Source organism: Centrocercus urophasianus, unplaced genomic scaffold (genome assembly GCF_019232065.1).
Source record: "Centrocercus urophasianus isolate 14NV4802_14NV808 unplaced genomic scaffold, USGS_Curo_1.0 seq_73, whole genome shotgun sequence".
Taxonomy (NCBI): Eukaryota; Metazoa; Chordata; class Aves; order Galliformes; family Phasianidae; genus Centrocercus; species Centrocercus urophasianus.
This window is the reverse complement of record NW_024885344.1, coordinates 5586087-5609973: the sequence shown is the minus strand read 5'-3', so window position 1 is coordinate 5609973 and position 23887 is coordinate 5586087. Positions and strand designations below refer to the sequence as shown.

Here is a 23887-nt window from a genome sequence, read left to right as displayed (position 1 = left end):
CTTCAGTGTGGTAACTTCTGTAATCAGCAAACACATTCACAGATAATATTTTATGACAGTACGTTACTGTATTTCTTTCTTAAAAGATAGCAGTGAATCAATCAGGAAAGTTAAGACAGAAACAGGTGTTCATGCTGTAGGCACTCTGTGAGAATCTCAAAGTATTTGTGCTGTGTTAACTGAGAGACAACTGAGATTGCTAGATACACAATCTCTTCAAATAAACAAATCAAAGTTACCATTAAAAAAACAAATGCCACACCAAACACCATGTTGAAAAATGTATATATTTTAAGGGAAGTTAGACAGGGTCAGATTTATGATATCTGATTTTATCAGTTATTGCATTTGCAAGCTGAAAATGAAACACAAAAGGTTCTTATTTTGCTTTTTCTTATGTCCTGCAAATGAATAAATACCAATCCCTTTGCTATGAAAAAGATGTCATACTGTGAAGTTCAATACTGAAAGCATATGGCAATTTTTACATTTCTGTTACCCAAAAGAAAATCTTATGGTCTCCTCCAACTGCACATAATGGAAGGGTTCTGTGCCATGTCAATCCAGATCCTACCGCTGCAGTACCAGTAAGAATGGGCTTAAAGAGAGAGAAAAAAAAAAAGAGAGAAGTATCACTACAGCTTACCACGTACACCACATATACCAAGTTGCATGAACAAATTCTCACTTAAGTAATATTCCTTAAAAAAAAAAAAACAAAACAACAACAACAAAAAAACAAACAGTTAAAATACATCAAAAATGAAACTGAAAAAACTGATTATTTTTTCAAGTGTTCCAGCAGTGGCTTACTGTATTTGAGTAAGATGCAGCAACATCTTTCATGATGAAATCTTTTAAATGAAATTACTTCCTTCTATTTAAGCGTAATTACAACTATTTATGTTTGGAGATATCTTTTACTCTGCAAATGTATACTAACTTGAGCAAAACCAAAAGTACTCCTTGTACTTGACATGCACTGTCCTGATATATTCTTGTTAATAACATAATTAATTCAAAGCTGAAAAATACACAACTATCTGATTTTTGTATCTTTAGAAATAAAAATACTGAAAAAATTATTAAATAACGGGCTAAATGTGTGGTTTTTTTTCTTCATAGAATCATAGAATCACAAGGTTGGAAAGGACCTACAAGATCATCTATTCCAACTGGCCTCCCATTACCCTTGCTACCACAAGCCAATAAACCATAGCTTTTTTCTTCCCTTTTACATAAATGAGACATAGCAAATGGGTAGATCAAGCAGCCTTTTAAGTAACAGGCTAAGTATTGTGTGAGATTTTTCTATAGCATGGATGAAGTAATAAATAAAACAAATAGGCCAAGCAGCATTTCTGGATGGCTTTGGCTATTTTTCAGTTCTAGCTTTTAGCTACTTATTCGTTTGATTTGAAAGGGATAGATGCAATCCCATCCAAAAGCTGAATTCGAAAGTTTACCTGGGGATGTCCTAAGTGATGAACAAGCAGTTGAGTAGTCGCCTTTCCTGGATATCCAATGGTTGCAAACAGATTTTCATTCACTCGGGACCACCTATGAATAAAATGAATTACCTTTCAAATATCCCTATCAGACTATCGGAAGCACACATAAACTGGAGATATCTCACTTCCAACTAATTGAGTGAAGCCATCACTTATTCCACTGACACCAAGGAAATTCAGGGAAATGGCTTGTAAATTATTTACTATCAAAACCCCTGTGTGCATGTTATTGTGTAACAGAGAAAAAATCATGGTTGTTCACAAATTTCACAAAGCTTATAGACCAGGTCCCCCTAAAAAATGATTTAGGAGACAACTATTCCCTAACTCACAACCACTTGATTATACATAGATTTATATTAGAAAGAAAATCACACAATAGAGGCAACACTTATACCTGAAGAATCTGGCTCGATCGACGTGGACGGGTCTCTTATCCTGCGGATAACTAAAACAGACATTACAAGTCAAAAACCTTTCTGCAAACTACAGATCATACTGTAAGTATCAAAACAATTATTTTAAACACCGAATGGGAAATATTGTCTACTCTTTCTGAAGAAGCTTACAGAAAACATGAGCTTCCCTGCAGCCTACATCTCAATTTGGAGTAGGAAAATCAATTAAATTAGTGACTTTATCATGTTTCAAAAGTTACGTATTTATGACTTAAAATGACACGATAATAAACAAGCTTCACAAACAGGAGAGATGTCCTCTCTCAAATGGACAAAAAGAAACATCATGTTATTTTAACAGATAGAAGTAGGCATGAAAAAGTAAGGCAGGAAATGACCTGTACTTATTTTATAATCTCTGATGAATTTTTACTATTAATTGAATAGGTGATGCAATACATACTGCAATTAAATGCTATATTAGCAAAGTAGTCACATGACTTCACGTGCTGTTTAAGGAGCAAATACTCTCCTACACATAAAACATACCTGGAATGACTGATATCCCAGATTAGCCAATCACATCCAGCAACTGCTCCAATTCTGAGAGTATTCTTTAAACACCAGTCTGCTGACATCAGCGGTGTTTGTTCACACTCTAGGGAGAGAATGGCCTGGTGTGTAATTAGATCGTAGAATCGTATTGTTCCACTTTTCTCTGCTACCATCAGCTGGAAGAGGAAACAGTAAAACCTTGTAAACTTAGCACGTAGAGAATCTTTTAAAGCTTTTCTACTCTAAAGCAAACCTACAATCTTTTTAAGGATACATCAATATTTGGACTTACGCACTTTTAATTGTACTCCAATCACATTGGTCATAGTGATTACATGATTTCATCTATATATACATATACACACATACGTATACGCATGTATGTTTTGGTGCTTAGCAGCACCAAAGAGTTCTCAGCAAGTCACTGTTTTGAGTACAAGGAACTGACTGACAGAGCTGTTCAGGAAACAATGATATTGATCAGTGTAACTGTAATATCTGCCTTCACACTTACTGATTTTGTATACCAACACTGGCTAGTAGCAAACGACAGCAGACATTCAATTCTGATGCTACTTGAATCAACAGTTCTCCTAGTTTTCTTAGTAAGAACCATACATTGGTGAGAAGCATAAGGAGAATTCAGATCATAGAATCACAGAATGATAGAATTGCTCAGGTTGGAAAAGATCTTGAAGATCACTGAGTCCAACCACAACCTAACCATACTACCCTAACAACCCTCTGCTAAATCATGTCCCCGAGCACCACATCCAAAAGGTTTTTCAACACATCCAGGAATTGTGACTCAACCACCTCCCTGGGGAGCCTATTCCAGCACTTAACAACCCTTTCTGTAAAGAAGTTTTTCCTGATATCCAACCTAAACTTACCCTTGTGCAACTTGAGGCCATTTCCCCTCATTCTGTCACCAGTGAGAAGAGCCCAACCTTGTTCCCTGCTGTTATTTAACTAATTTGACACCTGATTTGACTGCTTTTTTTGATAGAAGTGTGCATTTTTGTGGTAATCTGAAAAACCATGTGTAGCTACTTAAGGCAATTATGAACACAAAAGAAATAATAAATCCTAAATTGAAAGGACTAGAACATTAACAAAGCTGAACAATTTGGTATATATCAACAGACTAATCCTTATCTGGTACAATAAATGGATAAGTACAAAATCATAATTTTTTATTTGATTTTTCAGCATGTTTCATATATTCCAAGCAAGAAAAACAAAACCACAAATCTCTTGGTAATTTCAAACAGATATTTGGCTTGCTTTACAGAAGTCTGTTATTGGTGAGTCTTGTTACCATGATTAATGGAAACTTTTCTCTGATAACTGTACGTTAACATGTAAACAGCAGAATAGTAATCAACAATAACTGATGTATGCAATCAAGAAAGAGCATTTCTGATGGGAAGAACGAGGGACTCGGAGTAAAAAAGAATTAAGCATGACAGTTATTTACACTGACTTCACCTTAGTGGATTCTACCAATACCCAATTATAATGTGCACAGGCTCCCCAAACTTGAGCCTTAGCATAGCATCAAAATTCATAGTTTAGAGTTTCTCCTGCTATGTTAAAGGTGGCAGTGATGAAGAGCTGCAAAGCACAACCTTAAAAGCTTCTTCAGGATGCCAGCAAACACTCATTCCAGGAGAACGTAAAACAAAATGGGCCTTCTCATTTCCTTCTAAATCCCAGACCCTAAAGAAAAAAAAAAAGTAAAGAATTGAACTATGTATTAGACTGCTAATACATTAAAATCTGTGCTTCAAAACATTTAACAAAAGAAGAGACCCAAAAGAAAAACAGTTTGTGCTTAGTCACTTCAGGAAGAAAAGAAATGATAGAAATGTAGAATGAAATGTGCAGATGCTTAATAATTGTGCATAAAAGTCAGTAAAAGCTGCCAGAGCTGAAGATAATGTATTCTGAAACTGATGAACAGGACACACACACTCTGTATGAAAAGACAACATTCAAATAAGTTAACAAACTCAGTTGTCTGGGCATGAAATCTAAATGTATTTTCTCTCTTTATTCATAATTCAATATTGCAGCCTTTGTACTATGGCACAATTAACAGACAGCACCACAAAGTGGGAAGATAACTGTTAGTCTAGCTGATGCAAGCAATCTAGAGTTAAGTACCAAGCAACTTAAATCATCCACGTTCTCATGAAAAAGATGATGCACTGAAGTGTTCTGCTTATATAGTACATGCATTTTTACTTCTTTTCTGGTAGGTTAATAACGAATAATGGAAATACAAGAAACTAAAAATGAAGCTAAAGAATTTGTGGCAGACGTACAATAGCCTACCAAGGGTCTTGGCAAGCTTTCAACAAATAAATCATGCATATCAGTTTAGTTTTTTTCTTCAGAATTATCTACAGTATGTATCAGGCATAAACATATAATATTAAGAAAAATAAAAACAGACAGCAGTAACATGGATTGACAGGGAAGTGTATGTTGAAACACCAAAGTTAGATTAGATGATGACTGGATTTTCTTTGGATACATTCCATAAGAGTGTTCACTGAGCCATGAAGCTACTGGGTTTATAAAATGTAACAAAACCAAAACAGAGACTCACAGCTACTGCTTAACTGCCTCTTTTCCTATTAAATCAGCATAAAGTAGTGTAAATCAATTTCAAGCACGTGGCTGTACACCATAAAATGCATTTTCACACGCAAACACATACATCTATCCTTCCTCACTAACACACAGACCATCTAATTTTTAAGCACAGTGTCCTGCTCAGTCTTCACAGTAAGATGAGTGGCTGTGCACTATGACTGTTGATTCTAGAGGATTTTTGCTCACTTCCTCCAGACTTTTTCACTTCATATCTCACCAGGGTGCTCAGAGCACTGTATTTTCCAAATTACAAAAAAACTTACATAATACATCCTAAGTCTAGACAAAATATATGGGAATAAAGTAAGTATGTTTAATGAATGGCTATTTTCTCATGCCAAACCACAACAGATCAAATATTTGTTTTCTCTGTAGAAAATACAGTTTCTAATCTTGAAGGATCAGTGTCCTTACTAAAAAAAAAAGTCAAAACAAAAACCTGACAACTGTTTAAAAAAATGAAATATCTACTTGATTAGGTAATTTAGAAACATACAATACTTTCTTCTATTGCCAGAAATTTTGCCTTGTAGATTTGTCCAAGTCAAATCAACACTTTGTGTGTGTATTTAATGTGCAGGGAGAAAATTATGATATAACAGAAGATGGTGAATCATTTTGGCCAAAGGAGAATGCCATCATGCTTCCTTCCCTGAAGTGATTGAGGTTATTAAGTGCTAAGACAGAAATTTATGCTTTCTACCTCTGTAACTTTGTTATTTATAAAATGCTAAACTATTTTTTCTTTTTGTCCGAATGCTGAGATTGTTAGTAACAAACACTAGAGAAGGAAAGGAGAAAAAGATAAATGCCCCACATATATTTCCTTCTTTATTTATTGATAAAAATATGATATCATTTAGTTTTGGAAAGAAACAGACAGTACACATCCAAACAGATCCTTGACTGAATGCATGAAATACATGTTGTTACGGAAAATTACAATTACAAATACATTTAATTAACACCTTGAAATATTTCCTAGTGACTAACACAAGTCACAAATGTGCAAAGATCAAAATGTTAGCCAAACTGAGTTTTCAGTTGCTTGGTAATAACCAAATCAGCTACAGATGCTATAAAAACCCTCCGGTTCTCTCCACATTCCTATCACATAAATCAATCTGTAAAGACTGAAACTCTCGGTTTACATTCAAACTCCATGAAACTTTACTAATATTACCTTGTTTTATACTAAAACAAACTACTGTCTACTCTTCATCAAATATTTTTATTTTTTGTACCTCTGCATTACATCATCCTTGTATTGATCCTACTCCCTCCATTGAGTATTACTGAACAGACTTATTGGGTTTGTGGGTTTGTTTGTTTTTAATAGTTAAAAAAAAAAAATCCAGAATATCTTAAAGAAGAAAAATCTTAATAACCATAGTTGAAATAAAGGCCAAAGCTAGAATAAAGGAAAGCCTCAAAAATTACCTACACATCTGCTCAGTAAATTCATTTATTTTTAAACAACTAAGAATTGAGAAATTATATTCTGTAGCATATGCAATTTTAAACTAATACAAAATTACTGGTAGCTACACATGCCATTCAAGACAATTCTTGGAGCACTGGTATATTTCTCTTATCACTTACATTCTATGGGTAAACAGATGATAACTGTAGTTATCTCAAAGCATGGAGCTATTCAAACTACTTTGAAACGACACTATTTTATGTAGTATGAATTAATACAGATAACAGACAAGCTGCATATGTGTGGCAATTTTATCACAAAACAGACTTTTTTTTTTTTTAAAGAAAGTTAGGAAGGTATTCATCAGAGCATTAAAAACCTGCTTCGTGGCACTGAATATTACCCTTATTCTGTATTCTAATTTCCAAATACAGAATAATTCTAACTAGAGAGCAAAACCAAGTTTTAAGTGAATAAAAGTCATCATAAGGAATAGTATAAGAGCAAAAACATACTGTAACTTTAAGGCATTTCAAAAATCCCTAGAAGATGGAAGTTAAAAAACAAAAAACACCCACCCAATTTCATTCAACATAAGGTTTCCTACAACCTCAGTGAACAAGGATGAACCATAGAATACCTAGTATCATTCAGTGACTCCTTGCCTCAAAGCTGCATCACCTATCCTTGAACTCAGTGATTACTTCCTGACCTACTCTTAAAAATGACCAACAAGAGGTTTTAATTATTTTTTATAACAGCTATCTTAGATATCCTTTGCTGAAGTTTCTTTGTATCTCCAGCAGACATATTCCATGTGTGAGCCAAGTCTTGTCACTACTGAATAGTCTACAGAACGAGGAAGAGGTTGAGCAGTCCAACTTCCAGAAATCACACAAAAAAGTAAAGAGAATTAAGTCATTCCTCATTGTGCAGCAGGAGTGAGAAGATCTTGGCAAAGGAAAATGCAAATGCAGAAACTGGCTAACCCTATGGAGAATACAGCCAACGATGGCCTTGCCTCAAGTTTCTTGTCAGCTATGTATGGTGGTGGTTACCAAAGATTTAAAGAAAATTCTGGGTAGGACATGAAAGAAGAGAAGGCTCAAGAGGAACCATAAAAAATTTCTACTCGCAGTTCATGAGACAAAGGTGGATAGCTTCAAGTAATTCATTTTGTCTTACTGATAAAGTTTCTATAAATGAAGTAATGCACTGCTCAACTAAGTGAATCTGTAGCAGAATTAGGTAGCAGAAAAACTTAGTAAATAGTGCCAAATATGCCACAAAAATGGTTGCACTGGGAAAAGAGGAAATTCATCTGCGTTGCTTAACACTGGTCTTCTAGGCAGAAGAACTGTCCTAACCACCTCCTTACTCAGCATACAAGGTCCTAGTAGGGCATTTCCTTCAATTATTTTTGATCTATGAAATAAATGTGTAAATAGTTTATCAGAAAGCCGACTCAGGTTCACAGTTTTCTTTCAGTGGCCAATGGAGCCATCAATTATTAAAGAAGTAGATATTTGAATCTTTTAGATTGAAATTCAGCATTACAATCTGAAGTTTCTCTAGCTTGTAATATTTATTTGGTTATACAAGCATTGATCAGTTTCTCCATTGGTAACTGTGGGATGGAATCCTGATTATGCCCTGCAGTGCTGTGAGAAGTGTGAGAGCCATCTTGGCCAACTGTTCTTCACTAACATGCATGCTCAGATGAAGAGAAACTAAAACGTGCCAGCATTACTCCTGCAATATCTTTAGTTACCTAAAGCAAAAGCAGAGAGACTAAGCACTATCTTTGCATTAATATAAAACTTCAAATGTATTTTTTTAACTAAAAAAAAAAAAATCAGCAGTTCTGATCAACATTTACTGAGTTGTAAATGTAGACCACCTAAAACTAACTGCTTCTGAGGGCTGACCATTACTGGAAATTCAACTGTGATTTTGCCACTGAGTTTCTAGAACATAAAATAACTGCCAAACAAATCAAATGCAATGATTTATATTTAAAACAATTTATATGTTACACTACATTCTAAAACTCTTTTTAGTGATTCTTAACATAAGTCATAACACGTCACACAGGAAATTGCTACCATTTCATAAAATTTCTCTGAATATTTTTAAGACTTTGTAACTAAAGGCTTATTCACCCATACTTAAGATCAGACTGAAATAACATTCCAAACATTTGATTTGGAAAGTGATTTCTTTTCTTTTTTTATGCTGACTGGATACAATAGTAGGAGACTGGTTAATACTTGCATCGTGATTGGTAAGTACAACCAAAATTGTTGGTTAATAGTTGGGTCAGGACTGTAAAGTATAACAGAAATCATGAAAGACTTCAAATAGGGAACATACAGGGATACATACAAAAAGCATGCGAAGCAAAAGACTGAAGTGATAAAAATAATCCAAGACGTTCATTTATTTTCATCCATTATAATGCATAACTAGCTTGATAAATGTGATCAGCACACATCAAAAAAGATTAACATTTCAGTACGACATTTATAATATGAGGGGACACTGGGGAACTCTGCCACAACAAATACATTAAGATAGAATAACATGGAATAGAATACTCTATTTTTTTGTAATCTCTAACTGAGTTCACTAACAATAGGGAGATACAAATAACAATTTGGTGAAAGAATTGAGGATGGTAACTGACTGAAACAAGATAAGAGAGGTACAACAAGCACTGACAACATATTAAAAAAATCACACGACAAAAAACAAAGAGTTATCACTGTTTTTCCTGGCTACTGTCTAGTGAATTACCCATGCAATATATCTAAGACATAAGAGTACCACATAAACACATTACAGGTCAAAGCAAACAAACAAACAAACAAACAACAAACCAAAACACCAGAACCCAACACATAAAGAACCACAAGTTTTGTGATTCTATAGTTAATTTACTTTTCAGTGGTACCAAACCTTCCCTCATGTATGTCTACATAGGAACTAAGTCTAACTTTCCAATCACAGAACATTCCGTTAGAAGGGACCCACATGGATCACCGAGTCCAACTCCAGGCTCCACACAGGACCAGCCAAAATTCAAAGCATATTTCTGAGAGCGCTGCTTTTGAACTCCAGCAGGCATGGGGCTATGGTCCTTTCCATGAAAAGTGACCATGAGAAATTGCCATGCTGTCATTATTAAAGTCCTGATTCCAACAGTAAATCTTTCTGTTGAGTGAGGAAGGAGTATGAGGCAGTTACCAATTACATTCAAGACCTATCTCTCTGCAGTCTGGCCTGGCAGCTTAACGTTTGTGTTCATTGTCAGGGTACAGATCAGATTAGTGACTTTTAACAGGATGATATTTGATGTGAAATAATTCAAGAAATATTAGAGAGTGTCAAGAACTACTAACCAACAGCTAAATGGAGTCAAGCTCTTTGCGTTTCCCAAACATATCCTATGTACATTTTACAGGATCTTTATTAAGTATCAGAAAAAGAATGATTTGCCCGTACGAATCCCTGCAGAATGATAACTATGAAAATATTTTGAGATCCTACAGATATACTTTTCTTAAAATGGTGAACAGAGGGCTCTGCTCACCCAGACCTTATTAGCAATGGGGGGGATGTAGGTGCTCCTACACTTAAAGCAGATGTTCAGTGTATAGCAGTGTATAATGCTTTCAAATTCTAAGGCATTAAATTCCCTGAACAAGTTACTATGAAAGATTTCTTTTCTTATTCCCTGAACAAGCTCTTATGACACCAAGAAATCAACAAGATTTAAAGGAAAATAATGAGATTACCAGGCACATGGCTTTCAAAAGAAATGTATTAAAAAAATGCAAATATAAGACATTTATTTACACATATTTACTTATTTTTACTTTAAGTGTGCTCGATGTTAAAACATTTGACTTACAAATTTGACTTATAATTTTGCTTAATACTACAGTAATAATTTAATAATAGTTATTTTAGATATTTTCTCTACTGGTGGTATTCAAATTAAAACTTTGCAGTCACACTTCAAAAATATTTTTTTTCTATTTTTAATGGAAGGGCAAACCAATTATGAAATGCTTAAAAAAGTGAAAGAGGAAACTATCCTGCAAATTCTTCAATGTTATTTTACAATCAATACAAGCAAAATTTGAAATCACACTATTTTGCCAAAAATGTATCTTAACTACACCCTTGGGCACAGCTTCGTACTTACTGGAATACAGCCATCCTTGGGACACAATCAAGAAAGTAACAAATAACATATAGAACTTGAGGTCTTAATTTTTCAAGCAAATCTGCACGCGCAATTTCTGCAGCTAAGGGAATTTTGATCTCTAATATAAATACAGTTGTGAGCACCCACAACATCGTGGGGGTTTAATCAATCTTTCAAAGGTGTCTTCTGTCAGAGAAGAAATATTTTCTAACGCTGTATTAGTTTTGAGATTGCCAGTGTAGAGAAATATGAGATGTTTAATTTTTTTTTAACCTTGAGTTTACAAACAGACCCCTCTTCTTTTGTCTGAGTGCACTTCTATTCACAACCAGGTAGCATAGATGGCTACTGCAATTATTTGTACGCAACAGTATTTTCAGTACTGTTTCATAATCAGTTCTATTTTGCAGCTGGTCTTGTGTTACAAGACCAACAAAATGACATAAAAGCAGCAACAAGAATCCCTGAATCACGTGATAGCAATGTAAAGGTAAAAACCCTGAATGTAATACCACACCCTCTTTTCAACAGGCATCTGACTTAAGCTGTCCAACAACACAAAGGAAAAAAAAAAAAATGAAAAAAAATCAAACCCAGCTACACGACATCATGCTTGTAGCAGCTCGTGGCAAGATGGTTTAACAGATGAAAACTCATATCCACTACAAATTGTTAAACTTAGTGCTGAGTTAAAACAAGGTAAAATCTAAATGAGTCCCTCTACATAGTGTCCATACTGAAATGTAGTGTTAATTATTTCAAGACACAAGTCTTTATTATTTCAAGTGGAACTCTGACAGAATAACACTGAAATACTTGAAACTCCATGTTCTTGTGCTAATTGTTCTAGTACTTCATTCCAAAGGTATGAACAGATGATGTATCCTGAGAAAAATTTCAGGGTAGAAACTAAACACAGACAGAAAAACTATTTGTCTTCTTACACTACTGCTGAAGCAGATTACACAGTAAGTAAGGAATGATTTTGGTAAGTCTGAGGGAATGCATTTTCCATTAGTTTTGAAAGTGTAACCTTTAAATTATATAAAAAAATGTCTTCATGCTCCACATGCATGAATGGAAAAAAATAAGAACTCAAGTATCCAGAAAAAAAAAAACAAAAATCCTACATACTTCCCATGGCTTTTAACTATAGACTTTATGGCTTACTGCATAACTGCCTGTCAAGGTTACCAAGCTCAACTCCTGATACTATATGTTAATTACATCAGTCTATTTCCTTTTATAGTTAGTATCAATTAGCCTATTGGTTTTAAAACAGTTCTCTGTCATACCAGGAACACTGATCATATCACAAAACAAACAAAACATGCCAAAACATTTTCAAATAGCTCTTCGCTGAATAAACCCAACACTAGTTTAGACGCACTGAAGAAATGAAGAATAGAGAATAAATCAAAACAAGCTAAAAATATAAAGTCATACACATTGCTACTATTCATTCCTAATGATTTTCTTAGAAATATGGACAGAAGAGCTCCTAAAAATCCACTCACTGGTCTTAGTACTATTTCTGAATTCTCTAGGGGCATCTAAAACTCACAAGCCTTTTAGATTTTAAATTTGAGAACAGAGTAACTCAACTAAAGCTAATAGACCATGATTTATACCAGCTGATGATTTGCCCTTTACCAAATCTTGTACACAGAATAATCCTAGCAGCTATTGCCTTTTCTCTTAGCAGGTAGCTTCAGACACTTTTTTTTTTTTTTTTTTTTTTAAAGTTCAACTAATAAATGGCCTTTTTTTCCCCCCTAAGTCTTAAATGGTTATTTCCATTGCAATCAATATCAATATGGCAATAACTTCACATAATCAGAGAAAAACTAAAATAGTTCCTTAATTGAGACAACTTCCGTTTTCTCACAGCTATAACAAGAAAAGTCAAAGATGATGATGCTTAAGCCTTTCACTATTGCAATGACTTGTTAAGCCTGCACAGCTGCCAACCTACTCACTTGAAATCTGAGCTGAATTGCAGAGTAGCAGCATTACAGATTCATGAGCACCACCAGAAATGCAGGATGAGGGAATGTTTCAACAAGGAAAAACTTGTACTACAAGACCTTAAGCAGTATTTTTCAGAGTATTTAACCAGCTTTCCCTTGTCTTTCATTATTTGCAATTTGGAAATCATTGGGTTTGGAATAACTTTAATCACTGTACTATAAGCTGCTTGTATCACTGTACTAGTAGGACACTGCCCTTATGTGACTTATTTGCAACACCCAGTAAGGCTAATAGGTTTGTGTATGTGGACAAGTTCACAGGGGTATACTGGTTTTAAATTTGACTTAGCTGATGACAGAATGGATGGACAAGAGTCTGCATGGTTCAGTGCTGAGCTACGCATGCCTTACATCATGCGTACATGTTCAGACATTTTTATTCCTGTCCCAACAGGTGAAATTGACAGCACACAATCACAGAATAACACATGTTGGAAGACACTCACATAGATCATCAAGCCCAACTCCTGGCTCCACACAGGACAACCTCAAAATTAAACAGTACGCCTGAGAGTGATGTCCAAATGTTTCTTGAACGCTGGCAGCTTGATGCTGTGACCACCACCCTTGGGAGCCTGTTGTGGGACCATCATCTTCTGGTGAAGAACCTTCTCCCAGCTCCCAAAACTACCCCCCCCCCGATACAGCTCCATGCCTTTCCTTCAGGCCCTGCCGCTGTCACCAGAGAGCAGGGCTCAGCGCTGCCTCTCTGCTCCCTATGAGGAGCTGCAGGACACAATTAGGCCACCCCTCCACCTCTCGTTCTCCAGCCTAAACAATCCAAGAGACCTCAGCTGCTCCTCATTTATCTTGCCCTCTAGATCTCTTCCCATCTATGAAGTGCTCCTCCAAATAGCCCTCTCTAATAGTTATATGACATTCTCATATTGTGGTGCCCAAAACTCTATCCAGTGCTCGAGGTGAGGCTGCACAGTGCAGAGCAAGCCCTTCCCTCACTTAGCTGGCAGTGCTGGGCCTGGGACACCCCAGGATACGCTTGGACTTTTTGGCTGCCAGGACACACTGTTGGCTTGTGTTCAACTTGTTGTCAATCAGAAACCCCAGATTCATCTTCATGGGGCTGCTCTTCAGCCTCACATCCCTATACCTAGGATTTCCCTATCCCAGCTACTGAGTTCAGCACTTGCTTTTGTTAAACTGCCCGTGGTTGGTGATTGCCCAGCCCTGCAATTCACCAACATTTCTCTGCAACTCCTCTCTACCAAGGGAGTCAACAGCTCCTTCCAATTTAGTATTATCTGCAAATATCATGTACACTAAGTCTTGCATTCAGATCACTTATGATAACATTAAATAGAACAAGTCCTAAAGTGGAGCCACGCAGAACTGGCCACTTACTGTAACCCACAAAATGTAATGCCATTTACCTTAACCCTTAGAGTTTAATCCCTCGGCCAATTGTTCATCGACTGCATTACATTTTTGTGTAGCTGCATACTGGACATTTTGTCCAGAAAGATACTTTGAGAAGCAGTTGCCAAAGCTTTGCAGGAATCCAAAATGATTAGGGCAATCAGCTTCCCCTGGTAAGTTAGGTAGATAACTTTGTCACGAAAATGAGTTAAACAAAACTTTTCCCTTTGTGAACCTCATGCTGGCTGTGATTAATGACTGCACTGTCTTTTAGATGTTTTTCAATAACCCTCAAAATAATTTTCTCCATAATTCCAAGACAGAACAGTTTTCTCATTCATTTATTAAGTTCAAAATACCGCTTTGAAAACAAACAAGTAAAAAAGAAACCAAAACACAAAAATCAAACAAAAACCCCCCATAATGTAGTTAACAAGGCTAATTTTCCCCTTCAAAATAAAAGCTCAATAAAAATTAAATGAGTGTAAAAAGCATGAAATAAAAAAAAAAATAAGCAAGCATGTAAATACACACATAAAAAGCCACTGCTACTATTTCAGTGATGTCTTGAACAAAATACATACCTGCAGGTGTGATCATCACTTACACTTGCAACTTCTTGACCTTCTTTTGGAGCAAACACCAGGTCATTAACATAATCGGAGTGGCCATCAAATGTCTGTCAATCAGAAAAAAATAGATACATTTTTACCTTACAGCTGACTGTTCCATCAATCAACCATCCATTAAACAGACACACAATTCCAACAGGAAAATGTGTGAGTGTAAAATAAAGATATCACTGTACATGGAAGGAACAAAAATACTCATTAGAAGAACTGGAGATCTTTAAAAGCTCTTACTCGTGCGTAATCACACTGTAGGTGGACAGATCTCTACTACTTAATTGTTAAGTTATTACAAAGATCAGCTTGATGCTCTCGTTTGACAGAGGTAAGTGAACTGCACCAGAACTGTTTTATCCTCCTTCAACCACTGAATTTTGAAGGCAGAAGATAACCTCAGATAGAAAGAGGAAAGCAAGCAAGAAGTAAACATATACATATATCTTGAAGAATTCTACTTGTAGATAAGTCTCATCTCTGAATAAGAGTTCCTAATACGAACTCCTGCAAGTAACAGGAAGTTTCTTTATCCTGAGGGAGCAATAAACCAATCATTTGTTCAGCATATTCCATTTCCCAAGCAATTAGCACAGAAAGAGCAGCTGGAAAAGGATCAAAGGATGAAAGGTAAAGGAATAAGAACATGAAAAAGTCTCAATAAAAGAACATGTAACAGAGGATAAAGCATGCTTGTGGTTTTAAGTAAACCAAAAATGAAGAACACATGAAAAATAAGTAAGCCACACAACACTGTAGTAATTGATCACAATTTCTTTTAAACACTTGAGAGGAACAGACATGGTGCCTGGTACTCTTTGCTTTCTACTCTTGTGCTGAAGAATAAGGAAAACCGGGTATAGTGCAGTCTTACTGTAAAACTAATAGATCAGCCATTCTCAGATAATAGGATACGAGCATCCATGGTGTGAATGTAAACTGTCACACAAAACCAAACATTTACAGCTGTAGCAAAAAAAAAAAAAAAAAAAAAAGTCATTTCAAAGGGAACTATTGCTGTGTAATTGTTCCCAGATGAAATTCCTAATCACATCATACTTATTTCAAAGTACCAAGAATTGTTTATCTTTAATGAAAACCTATGTAGCAATGTAACTTCTCTGAGTGAAAGCAGAATGTCAGTTTCTAGTAAGAGTTGGTAATTTTTTTTTTAAATATACTTCAAAGGGTTTTCAGCTTTTCAGTGTTTTCCCACAATACCAAGATGCCTTTTCCTTCTCCATTTTATTAATCATTTTGTGCTTATCTACATACATCAGTTAAGTTTTACAGTATCTTTAAAACCTGTATTAAAGAACATACATACAGCAAGCAGTAAGCACGCAAGACTCATCACACCTAGGGATTAGTCAAAATTTGAAGTACATTCAAATTCATTCACATGGTTGCTCAGTATGAATAATTCATCTCTGGTCTCACTAAAAAAAAAACCTGTAGCTAATAAAGATCAGTTTGGTCAGCCTGAGGACTTACACATGCTTTCTCTCATTATGGTCTCGCTTACATTTGAGGTCAGCCTGTCCCATCCTCTTCACTCCCAATGAGTACATCAATAGGCATGGCTGCTTTTGTTTTACCCAGCAAAGTATCATAAAAAAAAGACAAAAATACCCACTACGTAATGGCACGATATGAAGAGGTTCCAAAGAAAAACAATGTCAAATGAAAACAATAATCTCTGCAGTTTTTTAAAGGGAAAATATACAGTCTCTTGTATGTGTTTGTTGTTCAGAATGAGCTACACAACTGATCAATAAAAAAAGAAAATTAATACATCTGTAAAGCATGCACAATAACTAAGCTTCCCCTCTAAAAAGTTATGAATGCCTCATCCATTTTCAGCAGTCAGCTTTTTTTTCCCCCCCAATAGGTCATAAATTTTATAAAACCTTGTGGATTTTATAAGAATACATCCTTAGATGATGCTAAACTATTTAGACAGATATGCAAGTCTTCTAAAAATTTCAGCATTCCAAATTCAAATACTCCTACCTCGTTTTATATCCACAGTTCTGATGAAATATGCTTTTTATTAAACAAAATTTGAAGCAGAAGGAAGCCACAATTCATTTCCAAATGAAAACCTCAGAACAAGAAAAGATTTCACAAAGATCCATCAGTCGTATTTTACCTTTTGTTTGTTGTTCTGGGACTGACCCAACCCATAAATTTTGGATTAGTAGTGTTGACAAAGTAATGGAAAATTCAGTTTTTTTCTTTGTTCATAATTACATCAAGACAGTTTTTCCACTGGGCAAAAAGAGTAAGATTACCCTGTCTATCCCTCCAGAAGCAACACATACTAATTGTTTACTATAGAAGAAAAACTGTTCAGAGATTACACTTTGACTGCAACCATATAATTTCTTCAGCTTTCATGCACATTCTATACCTGTCTTGAAAATCTCTTGTGCAAAGTGTGCATCGTACAATAGCTCAAAGTCTTGCATGTATTCATATAGCACACAACCTCAGGCTTATGAAACAGCTCTCCTGAAGTTTCAATTGACTAACACAAGAAATAATTGAATCAAACTATTTAGAATTAACTCAGCACAGCTCACAAAATATTTGTGAACATCTGAAATTTGAGAATACTGTACATAGGGATTTAGGGGTTTCTTCTTAAAGTGAAGTATACAGTTCAGTGGTCATCCAGGTTAAACAAATTAATATGATTATCCAGAGAAAGTATTTTCCCCAGTTTTTAATCAATCAAATAAAAAACAAAACAAAACAAACAAACAAAAAAAAAACCAACAGGACATACTCTCATTTTTACCAATACAAACACACTACAATGAATTTTTCACTAAGGAGATCCTGTTTAGGTAAGGACCTACATTTTTAGTTGTTTGCTAATTTCTTTAAACATTAGATCAAGCCTGATTCAGTAACAGCACAGATTTTTACTTCTTCAGCCTTAGACTAAAAGCTTCACTGAGGAAGTACTAAGTTCAAGTGATGAAACTGTCATAAACAGAACTAATAGCTTTATTGCTAAATTCTAGTCAACAGAATTTATTTGTATTGCGTAAGCCCCAAAAGGTCTCAAGTATTATGTTGTGTCAAAACAATAATAATAATAATAATAAAATATATCAAACTTTATGATCCCTCTGTCTGTATTGGACACTGGAGTAGCTTATTTTTATCAACTGGAGTTCAGTTAAATTACTATGACTGTTTTCTTTTGGGTAAAAAAGAAGCCCTATAATTCTAGAATTTATAGGTGGGGTCTTTTGGTCTTTATATTATATTTTCATACCAAACTCCCGTTGTATTAACACATTCTCTGTGTTCTTGACACTCACTATGCCATAAAAAAATATTCTGATGTGTGAGGGAATGGACATTTTTTTTGCAGTAAAAACTTGTAAGTTGTGCTGTTTGTATTACAAAGAAGTCCTAAGGATGAGAGATTCTGAAATAATCTTTTTTTGTAACAAATAATTGTTGCCTTAATAGAAATGTAAGCGTGGCATTTTGATTTATTTGTAGGCACTTAGTCAAAGCTACTGTGTAACAAATTTCCCTAAATCAGAAGAGCATGTTTTAAAGTTTCATTTGTGTTGGTCAGCCACCAGAAAAAAAGTCTTGTCAGAATTAGGAAAACTGTAACCCATCACAGAAATTCTATTCTGAAAAAAACCACCCAGTATTCATCAGACTGTGCTACTGAGTCGTACTCTTTGCTTCTCTGGTCTTAACATTGACAGTAAGCTAGAAAACAATTGTGTCAAGCATATTCAAAATAATTATTTTAGAAGTGTGCTGTTTATAATCTCATTCTAATCAGTAACGAATAGCTTAACAGAATTCTTCTTTAGAATAATCTTGCTTCTTTGAACTTGTAGTTTAGAAGCTTAAACTAATGAATTATCAAATATGTGTTTATGTGAAGATTACTGATTATTTCTCTGGAAGCAATGTGTTCCTACTCAGCAAAACAGCGTATCCCACTAAGAACTCCTAGTGTTGGCTTGGGTTAGACTGTTGCAAACTGAAAGCTAGTAGAGTCATGAAGTCTGGTCTAGAAGATCCTTTTGCTAAAGACCAGATAATACACAACAACCAAGCTGAATGATATTCAACATACAGAGCCCTGCAGAGAAGGATTCAGAGGTTCTGGTGAATGAAAAGCTGGACATGAGCCAGCAGTGTGCATTTGCAGCCTGAAAGGCCAGAACTGTATCCTCAGTTGCATCAGAAGAGGGCTGGCCAACAGGGCAAGCGAGGTGGTCGTCTACCTTTTCTCTGTTCTCATGAAGCCCCATGTGGCATCCCCAGCATGTGAGAGACATGGAGCTGTTGGAGAGGGTCCAGAGAAGAGCCACAAAGATGATAAGAGAGCTGAAGCACTGTTCCTCCCAAGAAAGGCTGCAGTTGGGTTTGTTCACTGTGAAGAAGTTTAGGTTTCAGGGAGTTCTCATTGCAGCCTTCCAGTATTTAAAGGGAATTTATAAACAAGATGCAGAATGACTCTTTACACATCTGATAGCGATAGGACAAGGGACAATGGCTTTACACTAAAAGAGGGAAGATTTAGGGTCGATGTTAAGGTGAAATTCTTCACTCATGTTTCAAGTGCAGAACTTTGAAGTAGACATACAAGTGATACAGGAGTCACTGAGTCATCCACGTCTATACGAATAAGAGAAATCTCAGTATCTAGATCTGACATCTCTTACTAACTGATTTAAGAACATGAAGTGAAAATATAACTGAAGTAGACATTTATTCTAGTCAAAGTAAATGATGGTCCACACGCATGTTTCGCGAGGTGTCTGCAGTTATGTACTTAATTCAGTGTTCTTAAAGTTTTCTACTGTATTAAATAGTATCATTACAACTTTCCAGTTCCCAATAAAAGAGAGAGATCAGTAAAGTCACTTTCCGTAATAGAGGAGTCCAACAACCAAAACATACTTTGTAATACTGTACCTGTAATGCTTTACAGGTCTCTATGTAAAGACACAGTACTTGAAATTCACCTGTACAATATTCTGATCACAATATATTTTGGACTAAACATAGGCCCCTTAAAGATGATGCATCTGCCACAGTGTAGTGCTCTACTTCACAGAGGACATTAAACAAAGTGAGGCAGAAGGATAATTAAAGCTTAGACTCCACTAGAGAATAAAGAAATATTTTAAATGAACTGAGTTGCCCTTACCTTATATTCATTCTTGTCCTGCAGGTCTGAAGTAAATAGTCTTAACTTCCTATCAGAAGCTGCTGTACAAAATCTACACCCAACAGACAAAAAAAAAAAAAAAAAAGCCCTTAGGTCAATCAACAGCCCAATAGTTGACTTCGAACAAACAAAGGTTTCACTCCAGTTTAAACCTGTAAAACAACATGCAAAAGGAAATTCGGAGAGCTTTAATTGGAACTTACCTGTAAAAAAAACAGCATATCCAGTACAAAAAATATTTTCTTATTGCAAAGAAATGCAAAATATTTACAAATCTAAGTCTGAATCAGCTGTGAATTACCTGAAATCTCTCTTATAATTTCCTCCAAGCTAAGTTTCAATGTCAATTAAGAGGCTGATTATAAGAAAAGAAAACTTAAACTTATTACCAGTGTTTTAAATATTTAAGCATTAAATTATTAACCAGTTTCCAACTTATTTTAAACAAAAGACTGTAAAAACATGCAGCACCAGGCCATCATCATAGTTTCAAAAAGACTTACAAGCTACTGAGAACTTCTTAGATCTTGTTGAGTGTGTATTTAATCAGCAATCTTTCTAGACTTATGGCACGCCAAGTCTCACAAACAGCATCTGACTTATGCTAAACACAGTTCCATAGAGAATACTACATGTCATTTTATAATGTAGGCCATCATAATAATCTCATTCTTACAAGGTATTCTTAAAATTCCTTCTTCAAAGGCATACAACAAAAGGACAAACTACATTTTAGGTCCATTAGGTTGATGAATAAGGAAAAAATTGTACTATTTACCAATGATCCACTGAAGGGACAGAAGGGCAAGTTGCTCAGAAAAAGGAGCTCCCGAAGCAGAACATATCAAGGATAAGTAAGAATGAAACTACTGTTCTAATGATGTTCAGAGACTTTGCTAGCAATTTCTTCAGAGTAAGATTTCACTTACACACTTTTAACTTAGTTCAATATCAAGGAGTTAGAGAAAACAGATAAGTGACAAAGATTTGCTGTAGTCTATTATTCTACATACTTTATCCGGGGAGGCAAAGCATCAAGTCTAGTTTCCGGACTCCATGCTATGGCATCAACTCGGATTCCATGATGAAATGTTCTTAGAGTCTTATACTGAATGCCCTCCACTTCTGCATCCTCTTCCTATAGAAATACAACAGTTAGCTAATCCAGAGTAACATCTTCAAACAATTTTAATTTACATGAAACAGAAAGGCTTTCAAAGTTTGATGTACCTGCTGCAATAAGGAATTTTACTAGAAATACATGAAAAATCCATATAGTGATGGCAGTCTCAAGTCAGAGTCCAATACTGAGCACAAAAATCAGAGATTTGTGCTACAAATATGAAGTTACTGCTTAAGATCCCAGATAGTATCACTTGCAAATGTTGGCAACTGCTAAAACTAGGATGTCTTTCAGAAGAGCACTCCTGCTTTAATTGCAGTCAATTTAGAAAGCATACCATCAGGACAGTATTTTATACTAATTTGTATGCCTTGGGAAATATCCTAGATTCATTAATATAGTAATTAATTAATCTAGTAAACAAGTGCAGTGCTTCCTGGTAAAAAAATAAAAAATAATAAAAAAAGCAATTTTAGTCAGCTCTGGACTTTACCAGCAGAAATGCTGGCAGAGTTTCAGAAAGAAATTAATAAAACCAACAAACACAAGCCAACCTGAAATCTGCATGTTCCAACAACCACATAATTGTTGCCACCATATGCAATGAGAGAGCACGCATCTCCACTATCAAATGGATTGAATTTTATCACATGCACATAATCTTCACAGTCCACAGTATAAGCAGCATTTCTAAGAGAATCTTGCTTCATTTTCAGGGAACTGTATCAAGCTATCACAGAAGTGATGTCTTTTCCAGGATGAAGTCTACATTCCTATATAGAAAGTATTAAAGAACATGTATTATACATTCACATAAGAAAAAAGGCATTTGTGGCACAGCAAATCAAAATTTCCTATAATGCTGCATTAATGGACACAAAAGGTCAAATTAAGCTCACTACTTATAAATTTAGCACATAATTACAACTATCAAGGAATTAATTAAACCAATTAACCTAAATGACTAGCATACATTTAAAAGCACTCCTAGAGACTTAATCAATAACTAGATTTTGTGCTATTGGGGGCAACCTAAAACCAAGATTAACTATACACACTAGAAAAGTCCCATTCAGAATGCTTAAGTTTTCAACCAAATTATGTATCATTATGTATCAACATTGTATCATGTTGATACAATTATGTATCAACAAAAAAATTATGTATTGTTACCTTCATATTCTCTACTCTGTTGTACCACTTTTAAAGGACAGTGGGTATCTAATTAAAAGCAGAATTAAGGCTGAAAAACTGCAAATGAGAACACTATCCTGTAGAATACTTAAGCGTGGTTTCATGACTGAAGTCAACTCATCTGCAACCTATCTACAGAGCCCCTATGCCTCTGTATTTGAACAAAAGTAGTTAGCTTTCATCTGGAGCTAAAGTATATCTCAGAATTAGTGCTTTACTCCATTCAAGTGCTTTTCAAGACAATCAGGCTTCTGTGCTGGCACCAAAACAGCTTAGAGACACAACTGATTCTGGAACCATCCCCCTTAATCCTAGTAGAGATTTTTATATTAACTTATATCTTTTGGAAAAACACATATTTTTTTTTCTGCATGCAATATGGAAAAATAGCTTTAAATTTCTTGATGTATTTTGCTATGTTAATGACCTGATGGTGTCAGAATCCAAGTCAGAACATTTTGCTTGAGTGCTACCACGGTTTGTGGACACCACAGAGACAAAGTGGCTCCCTATAGCTGCAATGTTTGTTTATTAATTAGCATGATATGCTACCCCATTAATTTATATACTTCAGCCACAGAATCACAGAATATCAGGGATTGGAAAGGATCTCAAAAGATAATCTAGTCTAATCCCCCTGCCTGAGCAGGAACACCTAGATTAGGTCACAATTTGCAGAGAGATGCTCCCAAGACCAAACACAACTTTTAACCCAACCTATAATAGTCTTCCTTAAAGCCTTCCCAACAACATAAAATAATAGAATGGCGTGAGTTGGAAGGGGCATTTAAGAGCCATCTAGTTGAACTCCTGCAATGAACAGGGACACCCACAGCTACACCAGGGTGCTCAGAGCCCTTCCAGCCTGACCTGGAGCATCTTCAAGGATGGGGGATCTACACCAGTGCCTCACCACTCGTGCTGTAAAAAACTTCATCCAACCTAGGTCTCCTCTCTTTTAGCCTGAAACCATTTCCCCTTGCCCTATCACAACAGACCCTGCTAACGAGTCCATCCCCTTTTCCTACAGCCCCCTCTAGATAGAGAGAGACCACTGTCAGGTCTCCCTCAGAGCCTCGTATTCTCCAGACTGCACAGCTCCAGCTCCCTCAGCCTCAGTGAAAACCAACTTTAGGCTAACTTTAACTAAAAAAAAAACCAAAAAACAACAAAACAAAGAACAACAACAACAAAAGCCTGCTAAAATATGCTGCTAGCTGCATTCTTTACGGAATCACCGCACACGCGCACACACACACACACACACACACCTGCTTTTCCCTTCAGGGCTCAGGATGGCTCGCTGACAACATGTGGCCCCACAATTCTACAGGTGCTCAGGAGACGGCCCAATCTCCTCTCCACGACCCGCTCACCCCCAAGGCAGGTCCGAGCATCGCTTTTCCCTCCCCCTCCCACAGCAAGCCCCCATCTTCCCGCGCGGCCTCACACACACCTCCGCAGCCCCAGCCGGCCATACACACGCTACTCCCGCCAGCCAGCACCTCCCGCCCACAGGCTACCGTGTGCTTCCGGGTCAGGGCTCGCGCTTTCTATT

The 23887-nt window shown here is 35.9% G+C and overlaps 1 protein-coding gene across 1 annotated transcript; it reads right to left on the bottom strand.

Annotated features, from left to right (window-relative positions):
- Window positions 1-268: 268 nt before the first annotated feature.
- On the bottom strand, window positions 269-23845 carry NUP37 (nucleoporin 37). Its single transcript, XM_042837973.1, has 10 exons — window positions 23786-23845; window positions 21690-21908; window positions 21026-21150; window positions 19992-20064; window positions 14753-14847; window positions 4096-4186; window positions 2459-2640; window positions 1909-1959; window positions 1467-1560; window positions 269-598 (listed from the first exon to the last, which is right to left on the bottom strand). Exons 2-10 carry the CDS (start codon window positions 21843-21845, stop codon window positions 485-487), a joined length of 981 nt encoding a protein of 326 aa, XP_042693907.1. The 5' UTR covers window positions 21846-21908; window positions 23786-23845; the 3' UTR covers window positions 269-484.
- Window positions 23846-23887: the final 42 nt, after the last annotated feature.